Genomic DNA, 12,990 nt, shown 5'->3' with positions numbered 1-12,990 from the left:
AGCAGGCAAAGAGATGAGAGAAGCCAAGAGAGCTGAAAAAAATGGCACAAGAGACGAGAGAGGCAGCTGGGGGAGTTAAAACATGCAGATGGAGAGATGGCTGAGAGAGAGGAAAGACCTGGATCCAAGTGGAAAGACGACGACCAGGAACTGGCCACTTAAAATAAACTTTCTGAACGCCGAGACAAAAAGGAGGGAGCAGCTTTGGATTCAAAAACTGCTGCTGGGAGAAGGCGGCTTGCTCCTGGGGTGGTGCGAGACCCCCAGGCAGCTGCAGCACGGTCACTCCTGTCATTCCCATCTATGGGCACCACAAGGACTTCTGTAAATAAACTGATGATACAAGCCTGGATGTGACCCCCAATAAAAAGTCTAATTAAAGTTTTACTACATTAAAAAAGTTAAACTTTTCAGCAAATGCTCCTTTTTTTTTTTTTTTTTTTTTTTTCCAACATGAGGTTTCACCTCTGACTTCATTTAAAAGATCTGAGAATCAACGCCTGGACTGCAAACCCCTTGGACATGGGAAGGGACACCTTCCATGCCAGGTGGATGCTTTCACACCCCACAACCTCCGCGTGGCCAATCTACACCCCAAAACCTCTCCCTGTTGTTTCTCACTCACACTTCCAGGAATCCAAAGACACATAAAGGGAAATAAAACCGTAGCCACAAAGCTCTGCGTAGAATTTAGGCAAAAATCAGTGCCCACACATCTTATATCATTCAGGGGCTGTGAGAAGGAAGCCATCCTCTTGCACACCTGGATGAAATCCATCAGATAAAACGACGACTTTTGGAAGAGAACCTCGTCTAGGTCCACATTTTAGCTTGACAGATAATCTCATTTATAATAATATAGATAATCACATTTTAGCTTGTCAGATAATCTCAGTTTCAGTAAGTCTTGCCCAAAGCACAGGTGCCTTTGGTAACCCACACGGTGTCAGTGCAGGAGGTGATGATGCCCGAGAGCAAAGCAAGTCCTGTTATTAGTTTTATTTAAGGTTGTGGTCCGTGATGGTCCTTGATGTCTCCTGTTGGAGATGATCATTCTTTGACCGAGTTTCTATGAAACTTTGAGGCTTTGCACATAAAGATTTTTGTCTGTTCATGATAAATGGAGCAGCAGAGATCCGTGAATGGCAGGGAGAGAAGTTTGTCCTTTTATAAAGGCTGGAATCAGGCATCTGAATTTGGAGTAGGGCAGCTGTGCACACACTGAGGTAGGAAGAGAAGCGACAGCCCCTGCTCTTGTGCATGACTTGCACAAGCCCCAGGAAAGGCATGGTCACTCGTGAGCTGGTCCCCAGTGGATCCTGTGGGTAGATCACAGGCTGGGGGATCGCAGGCTGCACTGATACGTGTTGGTGACGCAGGGTGTGGGAGCAGGAAAGGCTGCAGCACGGATGCAGCTTGTGTTAAGGAGGAGTACGAAGAGGAAATCAAACGCTCTGCACAAAAATCAGCAGGGCTGGAATCTGCACCCGGTCCCTGAGGGTCTCCAGCTACAAGACTGTGCCCTGCTGCAGGGAGCCACCACGGTCCCTTGGGAAAAAGAGGAAAAAAAGAGGAAAAAAAAGCCAGAATGTGTTGGCCAGGAAGGGCTGAAAACTCATTTCAGAGTTTCCAAAACAGAGTTTTTGTTGCTGTCTTTCTCCCCACACCCAGGTCACGGGAAGGACTGGTCCTGGTGTGAGCCTCTGAGTGCTGCAGGGGTGCAGACAATAAAAATCTTTTAAAATCTGGGTGCTAAAAATCAAACTCAGGATTTACAGAAGCGGACCCAGCCTTCCGTTAAGGAGAGAAAACTGCCCAGGGGTGTTTCTACAAGGGCACACAAGGCTAACCAAAGCTATGGGTCAATCCCTAATCGTGCTAATTGCTATTTACTTTGTCAGTGGAGTGCTTTAGAGCAGCCATTATCAACAAATTTGTTTAAAGAGTGCTTCCAGCTTGGCTGTCGGGACAAAGGCAGCAAGCCCTTTAGCACCCCCATCTTTCAATGCACTAATCAGTCTCCAAACCAAGGCAAGGTGATCCCCACCCCAGCACGGGCCATGAGCCTCCATGGGATGGGATGGGATGGGATGGGACAGGAAGGCAGATCCTAAAGAGGAGCCCCAAAGGACAAAACAGCTGGGCTCTGAACATCTCTGAGCAGAATTAAAAGCGGAGGTGTTGGCAAGCAAGGTGGGGAGAACATCCAAAGGTCAGGGCAGGTTGGTGGGGCTTTTTGTTAGTAAGAAACGTGAGAGGAGATGGTTAGGTTGGAAATAATAACCCTACCCACGCTCCTAGCACCGGTGCTCCGTGGCGACATCGAGCAGGAGAGATCCTGTCCTAAACAGGGATGGGAAAGCAAATTTCTGCGGAAAGCTGTGATGGGTTGAGCTCTGCCTCTCTGCTCTGGCACAGCCTGGAGTTAGCCAGGGCTGGAGACAGGCAGGAGGGAGGGAGGGAAACCCAGCAGAAGTCCTGTGGTCATGAATGAAATGGAGGTGGTGAATAGAAACCTCCTATTTGCAGTCCCCCGCAATGTGAGGTGAAGGAAGAAGCTTGATCAAAGATGAGTTTAAAGCAAACAAAATGATTTTTTTTTACCCTGCCGTGCCTCCAGGCCTCAGAGGGTTATTGCAAGAGAGCAGAAGTGAGTTCAGACAAGGCATAAACGAGCCCCGCAGTGGCCAGGACGCAGCACTTGGTCCCCAGCGCTGCCTGAGCACCTTTCCTCTGACCCCATGTGGCAGCCCCAGTGTTTGCTGCACGCAGGACCGAGAGCTTCTGAACCCTTTCCCACTGAATTCAGAGAGTTTGGGCTCATGCTGCCCCACACAACACAGTTATGCAAACTGCTGGAGGCTCAGAAAGATGATTTAAAATAACCACATCAATGTAACACTTTACCAGCCTACAATGGCCAAAAATGCTGGAACATGAACAGCTGAATAAGCCCAAAAATGTCTGTGATGAACAAATTCTAAGAAATATCATATTATAATACTTGCTGAGGATCTTTTCTCCCTTCCCCTTGAAAAACACCCCCCTACAGAGTACCCACCACTTACTTTTCCAGTATGGACATAATAATTGGAGGTAGAACCAGTATAGGCATCGGCAGGACCACTCTTGTCAGGGCCGTTTCTAGCAGTGCCTGGAAAGGAAAAACAAATAAATAGACCCAAGACATTTAAAACCAATCCCATTTTCTTGTGTTGTGTATGTGAACAAATGTATCAACACCCATCTTCAACTCTGCTGTCAGCTCTGTACAGAACTGATTTTTGCTCTGTTGCTACGAATGATGGGTGGTTATAAATCCAGTGGAAGAAACAGAGAGATGAATGCAGGGAGTAGGGCCATGCACCTAATAGCTTCTCTGATGTTACTGTATGGGACCAAAAGCGCTCAGCCACCTTGTGGTATTCCCACATGAAGATGTTGGTGCTGCCTGGCAGATGCTGCAAGGAGAAATATCTCGGCTCAGGTTAAGCAGCAGCCTCAATCTCTTCTCCTTTAAATGAGTTTAAATTTCAATGTAGTACCTAATTGTTTGATCTGAGACTAGTTTCTCTACCTTAACCTGCAGTGGTTTACTGAAAAGCACCGTAACAAGCTGGGCTCCCTTTTGCAGGAGGATGCCCAACTGCAGAGCTATCGGCGTCCCTCTCTGGGTGCTTTCTGCCTGGCAAGATTCACCAGGAAGCACCAAACAGAACAGCCTGGCAGCGTGACACTTATAAACCACCTAAACATCATCATCAGGGCTCTAGAAAGCGTATAAACATCACTGTGCCTCCTTCACTTACCTCTTCCAACCACTTTTGGCAGCATCCCCTTGGGATGCCCCAAGCACTGCGCCCGTGTGTGGGGCTTTGCCAGCCTTGGGCAGAGGTTACCACAGGTTTGGGATGGGAAAGCTGAAACGTACACATCCGACCAGGCTTGGGAGCACCCAATCCTTCCAAAGGAAGAGGAGATTTTGGAGAGGCACAGATCTAACGCCAAGGATCTGCCAAATTTTACACTACAGAACCCAGCGCTGTGCGACTCAGGAAGATGCGTCAGGACAAGATGACATCTGAGCAAAAGTCCTCACAAGTCTGATGCCTGAACTCCACTTAAATCAGTCCCTTCAGTTTTAATACTTATGTTCCGTGTTGTCTGTCTTCCCCTAGACCATTAGGATGGAGAGGGGAAGCGGGGTCGTGAAGCCAGCGATGTTAAGTGAGGAAAACTGGCTCCAACAAGTATCTCTGAGCCCTTCAACAGATTGTTTTAAGCTCCCTGTTAAACATCAATATGGAGAAATATTAGAGATCTCCCATTTCTCGCTGAAGACTGTAAATCTGTACATTAATTGCTGTCTATGAAGTGCCTTAAGAGCCTTGGACAGAAGGAGCGAGAGAAATGCCAAGCATTATATTATTAACTCCTCTGCCTGGGCGTGTGCTTCTGTACATGCTTTACATTTCAGATTAAAGCCCACTTGGAAACAACATGCCTCAGACAATCAGATGATGCTCAGAAGACAAAACTATGTAAGGAGGGAAGAAAAGGGGAATAATTGCAAGCAGATGGCGGAGCGGAGAAGGTTACAGGGGAAAACAAACCAGGTGTTAGCACGAGGATAAAAACATCTGGCTACCCTCACAGAGCTCGGGTTGGCAGTCGTTAGCGCAGCTTTACCATGGCAAGGGTTAAACAGCTCCTCAGCTCGAAAATGAAGTCTTCCTCATTTAGAAAAAGGTGTAAGTTATCTTTGCTTCGCGTTCGACATCAACCGCTTACAAGTTTCCACAAAGAAATGCGAAGGCTGTGAATGCAGCAGGGTGGCAGAGGATCTTCCTGATGTCAGCCTGCTCCCTCTCAAAGCAGGACACCAGCCACCACGCTCGTGCCCACCAGCACGCTCAGCTCTGGGGCTACCCTGCTGCACGCGTGGCTACACAGAGGCACTAAATTCTGCTGCTTAATTCTTCGTGCATGATACATACAGCTCACCTATTTCCAGCTCTTTCAAGCCATCAGCTCCTACAGCTGTGGGAGCTGTGTAGGTGCTCGTGTAAGCGTTCCCCAGGTGCACCACAGGTACCTACGTGTTTTGCAGCGATTCTGGAAGACCCAACGATGTTTCCGTTGCTGTCCAGGACATCGATTCCTTCCTCCAGCTCCGTGTGCCTCATCAGGACAACATTGCAGATATTGGCACTAGCTGAGGATGAGAAAAGCATGATGATTAGCAGTGCAGCCCTGGTCAATACCAAATGGCAAGCTTCTGTTCTCCACGACATCCCTTCAGCTTTGATTTCATCCGTCTGCCAAGAAGTTTCTTAAAGTCAAGGACTCACTCTGGTACTGAGAGTGAGATGTGATTCTGAAGCGTGCATAATAATCATCTCCTTTTATTCGCCACGATCAGAAACACGTTGACACAAAGAAATAGCAGCACTTCTCCGCCTGATGTTTTGATCTACCAGGCCAAACCAGGTCTGCGGGCAAAGAAAGTGGGGAAACTCTTCTGAAATAATGAATTTAGCAGGTGTGATGGAAATAAATGGCAAGGGATTCCACTGAGCTATGAAGGACAGCTTAGGTCTGAGCTCTGAGGAGGGCAGAAGTTTTCTTTGAATCAAAAGAGACAAGGTTGGGTTGCTTTTAGGGATCCGTACCCTGTTAAGAGTGCTTCTGCTGCCTGTCTGCCCTCATCTTCCATGTTTTAGGGGGAAAGTGGCTCTGTGGACTTACTCCAGAGCTGGAGCTGTGGTTGTTTGCTTAATAACACCTTTCCTAGCAGGGACAAAAGCCCCGTGCGGGCTGCCCAAGCTCACTTCAGCCGCTGTAACTCCACGGGGCGAGGGCAACCCAAACCCAAACCTCGTGATGCTCCCAGGGGGGCCCTGGCTGAGTCCCCCTGCAGCATCCCCGATTCCCCCAGCCCTGCTGTCTGCCGTGGACGGGCTCTGAGAACCCCCAATGGGCACTTCAGGGCTGATGCAGTGCAGTCACCTGGCAAAAAAAGGGGATAATTCCTCTTTGGGAGGGGAAGAAGGACATCACCGCTCTTTTGGAGCCGTCGAGCTGGCTGCTGAGAAATCACAACCTCGCACCTGAGGCTCAGGTGGGGACAGATCTGGTTCCCTTCCCCTAAAATCTCCCTTTTCCCAGCTTTTTGCACTGCTGCCTTCTCAGAATCACCCCAAATCCTGCTCCTAGAGCTCCGTGTGGGGCTCGTGCTTCACAAACATCCTCCCCGGGAGCAGCTCTCCTCCAGGATCCTCGCAGAGGTCTCCAAGTCCCTGCAGGAAATTCTTAAAATTTTCCGAAGAGGAGCTGCTCGTTCCTGCAAAACTTTTGTTTCTGATAAAAGCTGGCATTTTCCAGCAACCCCCCCCCCCCCTCCCCAACACGTTTTGTTTTTCCACCCAGAACTACTGCAAGCCCACTGTTGCTGCGGTACCGCTGCTTCCAAAAATGTGCTTCTGTGCTGCTTGACGGGTTAATATTCGCTAATTAATCTCAATTCATGTCATATAACAAATGTCTAATTTTTTGCGGGTGGTGGGTGGGTGAGCCCTATATGAACGCAGCTCCCTGCAATCAAGGATGATTTGTGGTGACAAATGCTCCTTACACTCCAGAATAAGAGGAACATACACACACGCACACTCTGTCTCTCTCTTTAATATTCTAACTACTGGACCACTCTTCCCATCTATCAAACTCCCTGTGATAAAAAAACAAAACAAGCATTTCATTAAAGCAAGTTTAGTCCCTTTTTTTTTTTTTTTTTTTTTTTTAAAAACACTGCCATGCTCTGGACTTGTAGCTGGCAGCCAAACCGTGCCAGCAGCGATGCTCTGTGCCACGCAGGTTGTGAGGTTCGGGGTGATGTTTCCAGACCCAAAACATCTGGTGATGCTCACCAGACACCAAAATGTGTCTCTGAATCTTTATATCTAGGGCTTCGTTGTCCGCATCCCAAACTCAAGACCCGATTCCAGCATGTTTGTCTGAGACAAGCCCTGGTTTGCTTCAGTAACACACACACAGAAAGCAGAAATCCTGTTGCAGGTAAACTTGGGCTCTCTGAAGGTGTCAGACACAAAGGGAAATGGGAAATGCACAAATACACGCATAGACAATTTGATTTTCAGAATTTGGGGAAAAAAAAAAAATGGTAAAAGCATAGAAACTACTCTTGGGAAAGCACTTATTTGAAACTGGATTTGGGTACAAAGCAATCCACTGCTGAACTCTCTCTGTACGGATTTCTAAACCAGGGGGCTCAGACATGCCCATGTGCACAGCCTCAGCAACACATTTCACAGATTTAACCCCATTTAAAACAGAACAAAAATAAAAAATAACCGAACCACAGAAATGTTTGTCGGGAGAAGAAAAGCCTCCTCCTCCTCACCTCCCTTCCCTCCGAGGGGCATCGTTCCACCAGCTGTAACCTCCTCTGGAGCAGGCCTGGGAAGTAACTTTGGGGGTTTTGGGTACCTTTGAGGGGTTTTGGAGCCTGAAAAAGGTTCCAGCTCCTGCTTGCTCAGCCCTGGGAGCAGCCAGGCTCCAGAACACACCACCACAACGCTCCTTCCTGGTGAAATTCCTCCAGATTTGGCCCTCTTGCCCCAAAAACCACCCTCCTGGTGAAGAGATGATGTGCTGGGGTGGCTGACAGCGAGCGCGAAGCCTTTTGTGCCAACCCAGCTGCACACACGGAGCTTTGGCCACCTCCACGGGCTGCCCCGTGTGCAGGTTTGTGAAATATATCCTGTAGGCAGCATTTCTGCTTGGTTTGCTGGGTGAGAAGAACAGTTTCAGGGCGCTGAGGAGATGGACACGTTGCCAAGAGCATCTCAGCCTGGGTCAGTGGGATGGGGAGAGGGAGGAAGGAAGATGCAAGGGGAATCTGCTCAATGCTGTGCACGGTGGTGGAGCAAGAGGCTAGCACCAGCTCCTGGCTTTTCGCGTAGAAAATGTTAAATCCTGCCCTTCTGCTGAGGGCTGGCAGCCCAGAAGCAAGGGGAAGGCACGTCCTTAATTAAACAGTTTGTCCAGGTCTGCAAAGCAGCGACTTGCAGCTTTCGGAGCCGCAAAACAGCAATTAGTAGGAGGATTCCTGATGTCCTGGCACATAATGAAGCATGACAGTACACAAATAAAAGAAGAACGGGAGAATTAATTACGGGCTAAACAAATTAATTACGGGCCCTCAATCAATGCTGACAAAGGCGTAACCTCCTGCTCCCGACACCTTGGGACACAAACAGAAGAGCCCGGAGGTGAAGGCTTCCCGCGTGCATCTCTGCCTCCAACCCAGCCCCTGAGCAGCCTCTGGGGGCTGGTGCTCACCTCCAGTGCCCTCCTGGCTCCAAAAAGCAAAAGGAAGCTGAAAAGCTCTGAAAATAGGCTCTGGAGAAGCAACAGCAACATCCCCAGATGCCCTGTGTTAAAGCCGAGTGCTCAGAAATGCAACTGAGACCCTAATCCCTGTTGTTCCTGCTCTGCACGAAGGGCAAGCAGCTGGTTTTCTGGTAGGAAAAGAGGGAAAAAAAGGCCCCAAAACCTGGGAACTGCAGGCAGGAGGGGCAGAGCAATGGGCTCTGTGCAAAGAAAAGGAGCAGAAGGACCAGAGGAGGCAACTCGGTCACGCTTGGAAGAAGCTCTGAGAATTTGGACTGCAAAGGGAAAAGCTCAAAGGGAAGTTTGGGATCAAGGAGTTTGAGAAGGGACCTGCACCCGGGAGCAAAACCCTTGGGCAACTGGTTTCCTCTGTGCTTGGACAAAGAAGTGTTTGCACTGTCTTTATGGAAAATAAAATATATAGATATAAAATAATATATTAAAAATGTATTAAAATATATCTATATATAAAAATATAGAGAGATATGTAGATATAGATGTAAAATAACCCTGACACCACTGAAGATTTCTTCCCAACTAAACCAACTCACAATTTGCTGAATGCTGCAGCCACGGGATTTAGCAAAGCCTGAGTCCCCCACATGTCCCCAGACACTGGCAGTCCCCTGACAAACCACAGAACGTTATTTTGTGCCCTAACAAGCCCGCAGCAGCCCGAATTCTCCATGCACATCGGTCTTTTTTGTTTAAATCAGCGGCTCTTAGAAATCCGTGCATTCAGAGCAGGAGCATTTCACTCCATTTCTGCGGGAAAAATAATTTTAAAAAGCCCATGGTGGTTATTTCAGCTGCCTGGAAGAGGAAAGTGCAGCCAGATGGGGCTCTCCAAGCTGCCACACCGCCTCTGGGCTGAGTTTTCCTGTGGCTCAGCAGCATCCTGGCCATTCCCACGAGGGTACAGCAGAGAGGCAGGAGCCCAGGACATGTTTTGGTGCTTTGTGTTGGCGTAGGGCGAGGTGAATACAGAAAAAAGGCAGCATTTCTTACCGACAGCAGGGAATGGCACAAACCTCTGGATCAAGAGACGCGTGGCGGGGGTAAACTTGTTCGCTCTCTGCACCAGAACATTAAGGCCAACCTTTGAAGAGAAAAAATAACACAGAGAAAGGGCAACATTTAGCCAACAGGAACAGGACAGAAGCCACAACTCGCAGACAACACAAGCACCCTTTGCAGTGACACATTGGGGTCTCTCTCCATGCTCCTCTTGAGGACTAAACCCCTGGTGCCACAGGTTTTTGTTGCTTTGGGCTCAACCCTTGATGGAATTTAAGCCATTTCCAGCCAAAAATCAGGCTACAACCCCCTGCGATGCCCTTAGGGGAATGCCCCTCGCTGCGTTTTCACCCCTTCCTGCAGCGTTTTCCCAGCTGCTCCTTGCTGGCTTTCCCTCCTAGCACAAAATCGCTGGGGCTGGGGGGTCCTAACCCCAAAAAAAAATGCACATCCCTGGTGGTGGTTGCCCCAACACAACTCATCCCTCTTTGTGGGGCCACGAAAAACCCCCGCACCTCCCTCCAACACGAGCATCTGGGCCATAACGGAGCTACGAAGAGGCAAGAGAAGGGAGGCAGCTCATTGTAACCGCAGATCTTTTTTTTGTTGCCTCCTCCAGCGCTTGAATAATGCAGATTTCTATGGTTTTGCGGGGATGCAAGGCACGGCAGACGTGCTGCAGGCAGCGCGGAGGAGACTCCCTGCCTTCGCAGCCCTGCCGTTGGGCATCGGCGATAATTGGAGAACCTCCACCAGCGTTTGCTTCCAGCAGAAATGGGGTTATTCATTAAACCAGCCCCAGAAACGGGGTCATTAACTAAACCGACCTACTCGCGGGGAACCTATTCTGCCTTCAGATCACTCCCCCCACCCTCAATATTTATTCTCTCTCAGCCGAAAAACAAAACCGAAACCCAACGGCCCCCGAGTGTGGGAATTTTCGGCCGAAAATGGAAGTTGCTCGCAGTGCCTGGCCAAAACGTTTTCAGCCAAAAATGCAGCAAAAACTCAAAAAAAAAAAAAAATCAGCCAAAGCCAAAAACCTGCCAGCAAATAGTGATTTGGGGGCTTTTTTTTTTTTTTTTTTAAAAAAAAAAAAGCCAAGCATGGGAGAACATATTTTGCAAGCTGCTACATTATACATGCATCCGCAGCGCATCTCGTCTCTTTGTAGGCTGCGAGGAAGATGTGGAGAAGCACAACTGCTGGGCAAGCCCTGCATAAGCACATTTCTGGTTTTCAACACCCATGGAGCATTTCCAGAACCCCGCAAGGCCTCCACCAAGACCCCAAAGGGATCCTTTCCTCCCGTCCTCGGCCACGTTGGCTGATCCCAAGAGAGGAGCATCCCCGCGGTGTTTCTTCTTATTCCCGGCACGAATAAGGGTTTTGTCTCCTTCTTCTTCCCACTCAAAACTGACCGAATGCTATTTTCTTACATTTCCCGAGTACTGGGATTTGCAGAATCTGAACGCTTCCAGACACCAGCCCAAAAAACGTGCCTGGAAAAGCAAAGCTACAACAGCTCTCAGCTGGCGTCGCTGGTGCTGCCCCGTGGATTCGGGTATTTATAGCCCGGAGACAGCTAATCTCTGTGGATCCCAAATTTCCTTGGGTTTCCAGCCTCTGCTTGTGGGTTCGATGGAAGGATTCGAACGGGGAGTGGAAGAGCAGCAGCTCTGGAAACAGCCTGGGAGCTCCTCCACTTCCAGCAGCCACCCCGCTGCAAAAATGAAATTCAACCTTGCTGCGGGTTGAAACCCCGTCTCCCAAACCCCCAACACGAGGACTGCATTTAGGAGAGTGATAAGGCTTTGTTTTTAACACTTTTAAGATGATTTTGGCCAACCCGTGGTCCCCTTCCTGCAGGTCACCAAGGGGATGGCAGCACCCCTAGGACAGCGCCCGGCCACGGGCGGGTGCCCCCCGATCCCAGCCCCCTCCACCAGCGACAGGCAGGGCTAAAAGGGGGCTTTAATTCCTAAGGGGCTGGCCCAAGAACACCGACTACGGAGTCGAATTCATCCCGGGAGCTGAGAAAAACAGCCGCGGGAGGATTATTATCACCACGCTGCCTACAGCCTGAGTCACAGCTCCGGGAGCCACCGCGCTGGCGCTGCGCAGACACGTCGCGGCGTCAGGTGGGATTCAGCAGAGCAGCCGTGGTGCCTCCAGATGGGCTCCCTTTGCAGCCCAGCCCATGGAAATGTGCCTTTTTCAGGGTGTTTATTCCCCTCCCAAGATAGATATTGACGGGAGCTCAAATTAAACCCCCCCCCCCCAGCGGTGCCCATTCAGCTCTGCTGCCTTATCGGATGAAGATCTCCACGCTGGTGATGTCTAATTTCTGGCAAGGCGATGCATTTTAAATCACAATTTCAGTGCAGAACTGGTTCAGGATATTCCCAGGCTGCAGCCCAGACTAGGGGACAGATCCAGCTCTTTTAAATTGCCTTTTTTTTTTTTTCTTTGGGGGTTCTTTCAACAAAGCCTTTGCTCATTTTGGTTGATGGAGCATCCTGACAAGCAGGGGAAAGCTCGGTTTTGGGGCTGTTACAGCACGGTTGCTGCCGAAATCCTGCTCCACAAAACCAGGGCTGCACGCTGCTGGTGCTGTTGGATGCGTAATAATCACCCACCATTTCCCTTTCCTTTTCTTTCCCTTCCCATCCTCAAAAGTTCTGACTTCATAACCCCTAGGACAAGAATTTAAAAAGCATGAAAACCACGTGACAGAAAAAAAAAAAAAACTTTTTACTTTGAAAATTAACTAAAAATTAACTTTTTTTCCCTCTCTAAGTATTTTTGAAGCCTGAGAAATGGGATTTGCCTGCCTAAGGCTGGCAACTACTGAGCCACTTGACAGAGATCCGACCCCACTGCTCTCAAACCAGTTTCATGGTGGTAAATGCATCAGCGGTTTGCTTGCAAAGAAATTATTTCACTTAATTTTGACAATATTTATAAAACAGGAGGCCACACGCAAGGTGGATGCTGCTGGGCAGCTCTCCACGCTCCACTCACCACGTTGGTTAGGTCTCTGCTGATTTAAGGGATTCGACTTTCCCAGGTTTCAGCAGCTTTTGGGCAAAAAGGGAACACCAGAGCACAAACTGGTCCCAGTGACTTTGAGACACTGGAGAAGGAGGGGATGGCTCATAGGGAGCTTATCCTTCAGCCCCCAAATCACCAGATTGCTGAATTAAAACACCATGGCACTAATTGGATCTGATGAGCCCCATCCAGCCGAACTAAAGAAAAGAGCATTAGGAGAAGGAAGGAAAAAAAAATCATTCATTAGGGCTGAGAGGTGAAGATGGAGGCAGAGAGATGGGAAACTGGGCCGCTTACCAACTGGAGCTTTACCAAGGCAAGGAGAACAGAACGGAGGAGCACAGGGAAGGGAAAGCAATAAGGAACCGGGTGGAGGGAGAACGTGGAGAGGAGCAAAAGAGCAGGGAAGGAGGTGAGGTTGGTCAGACCCAAAATGAAGGCAGAAGGGCAGCAAGCTGGGCGCTTTGATGGGTGAAAATGGCACGGTTTGGAGAAAGAGGTGAGAAT

At 49.1% G+C, this 12,990-nt stretch overlaps 1 protein-coding gene across 2 annotated transcripts in view; it reads right to left on the bottom strand.

Moving 5' to 3' along the window:
* Window positions 1–12,990, bottom strand: part of SFXN5 (sideroflexin 5) — an 85,049-nt gene that overhangs the window by 24,176 nt on the left and 47,883 nt on the right. Inside the window, exons 9-11 of one of the 2 annotated variants that reach the window (XM_032187331.1) lie at window positions 9,421–9,511; window positions 5,100–5,215; window positions 3,069–3,154 (exon numbers count right to left, since the gene is read on the bottom strand). In XM_032187331.1, coding sequence (XP_032043222.1) covers window positions 3,069–3,154; window positions 5,100–5,215; window positions 9,421–9,511 — 293 coding nt within the window. Of the gene's footprint in view, window positions 1–3,064; window positions 3,155–5,099; window positions 5,216–9,420; window positions 9,512–12,990 lie in introns of those variants that run through there. The other variant, XM_032187329.1, reaches the window with a different exon arrangement.

This window comes from Aythya fuligula, chromosome 4 (genome assembly GCF_009819795.1).
Source record: "Aythya fuligula isolate bAytFul2 chromosome 4, bAytFul2.pri, whole genome shotgun sequence".
Classification (NCBI taxonomy): domain Eukaryota; kingdom Metazoa; phylum Chordata; class Aves; order Anseriformes; family Anatidae; genus Aythya; species Aythya fuligula.
The sequence above is the reverse complement of the archived record's forward strand: the minus strand, read 5'-3'. Positions and strand labels throughout refer to the sequence as shown.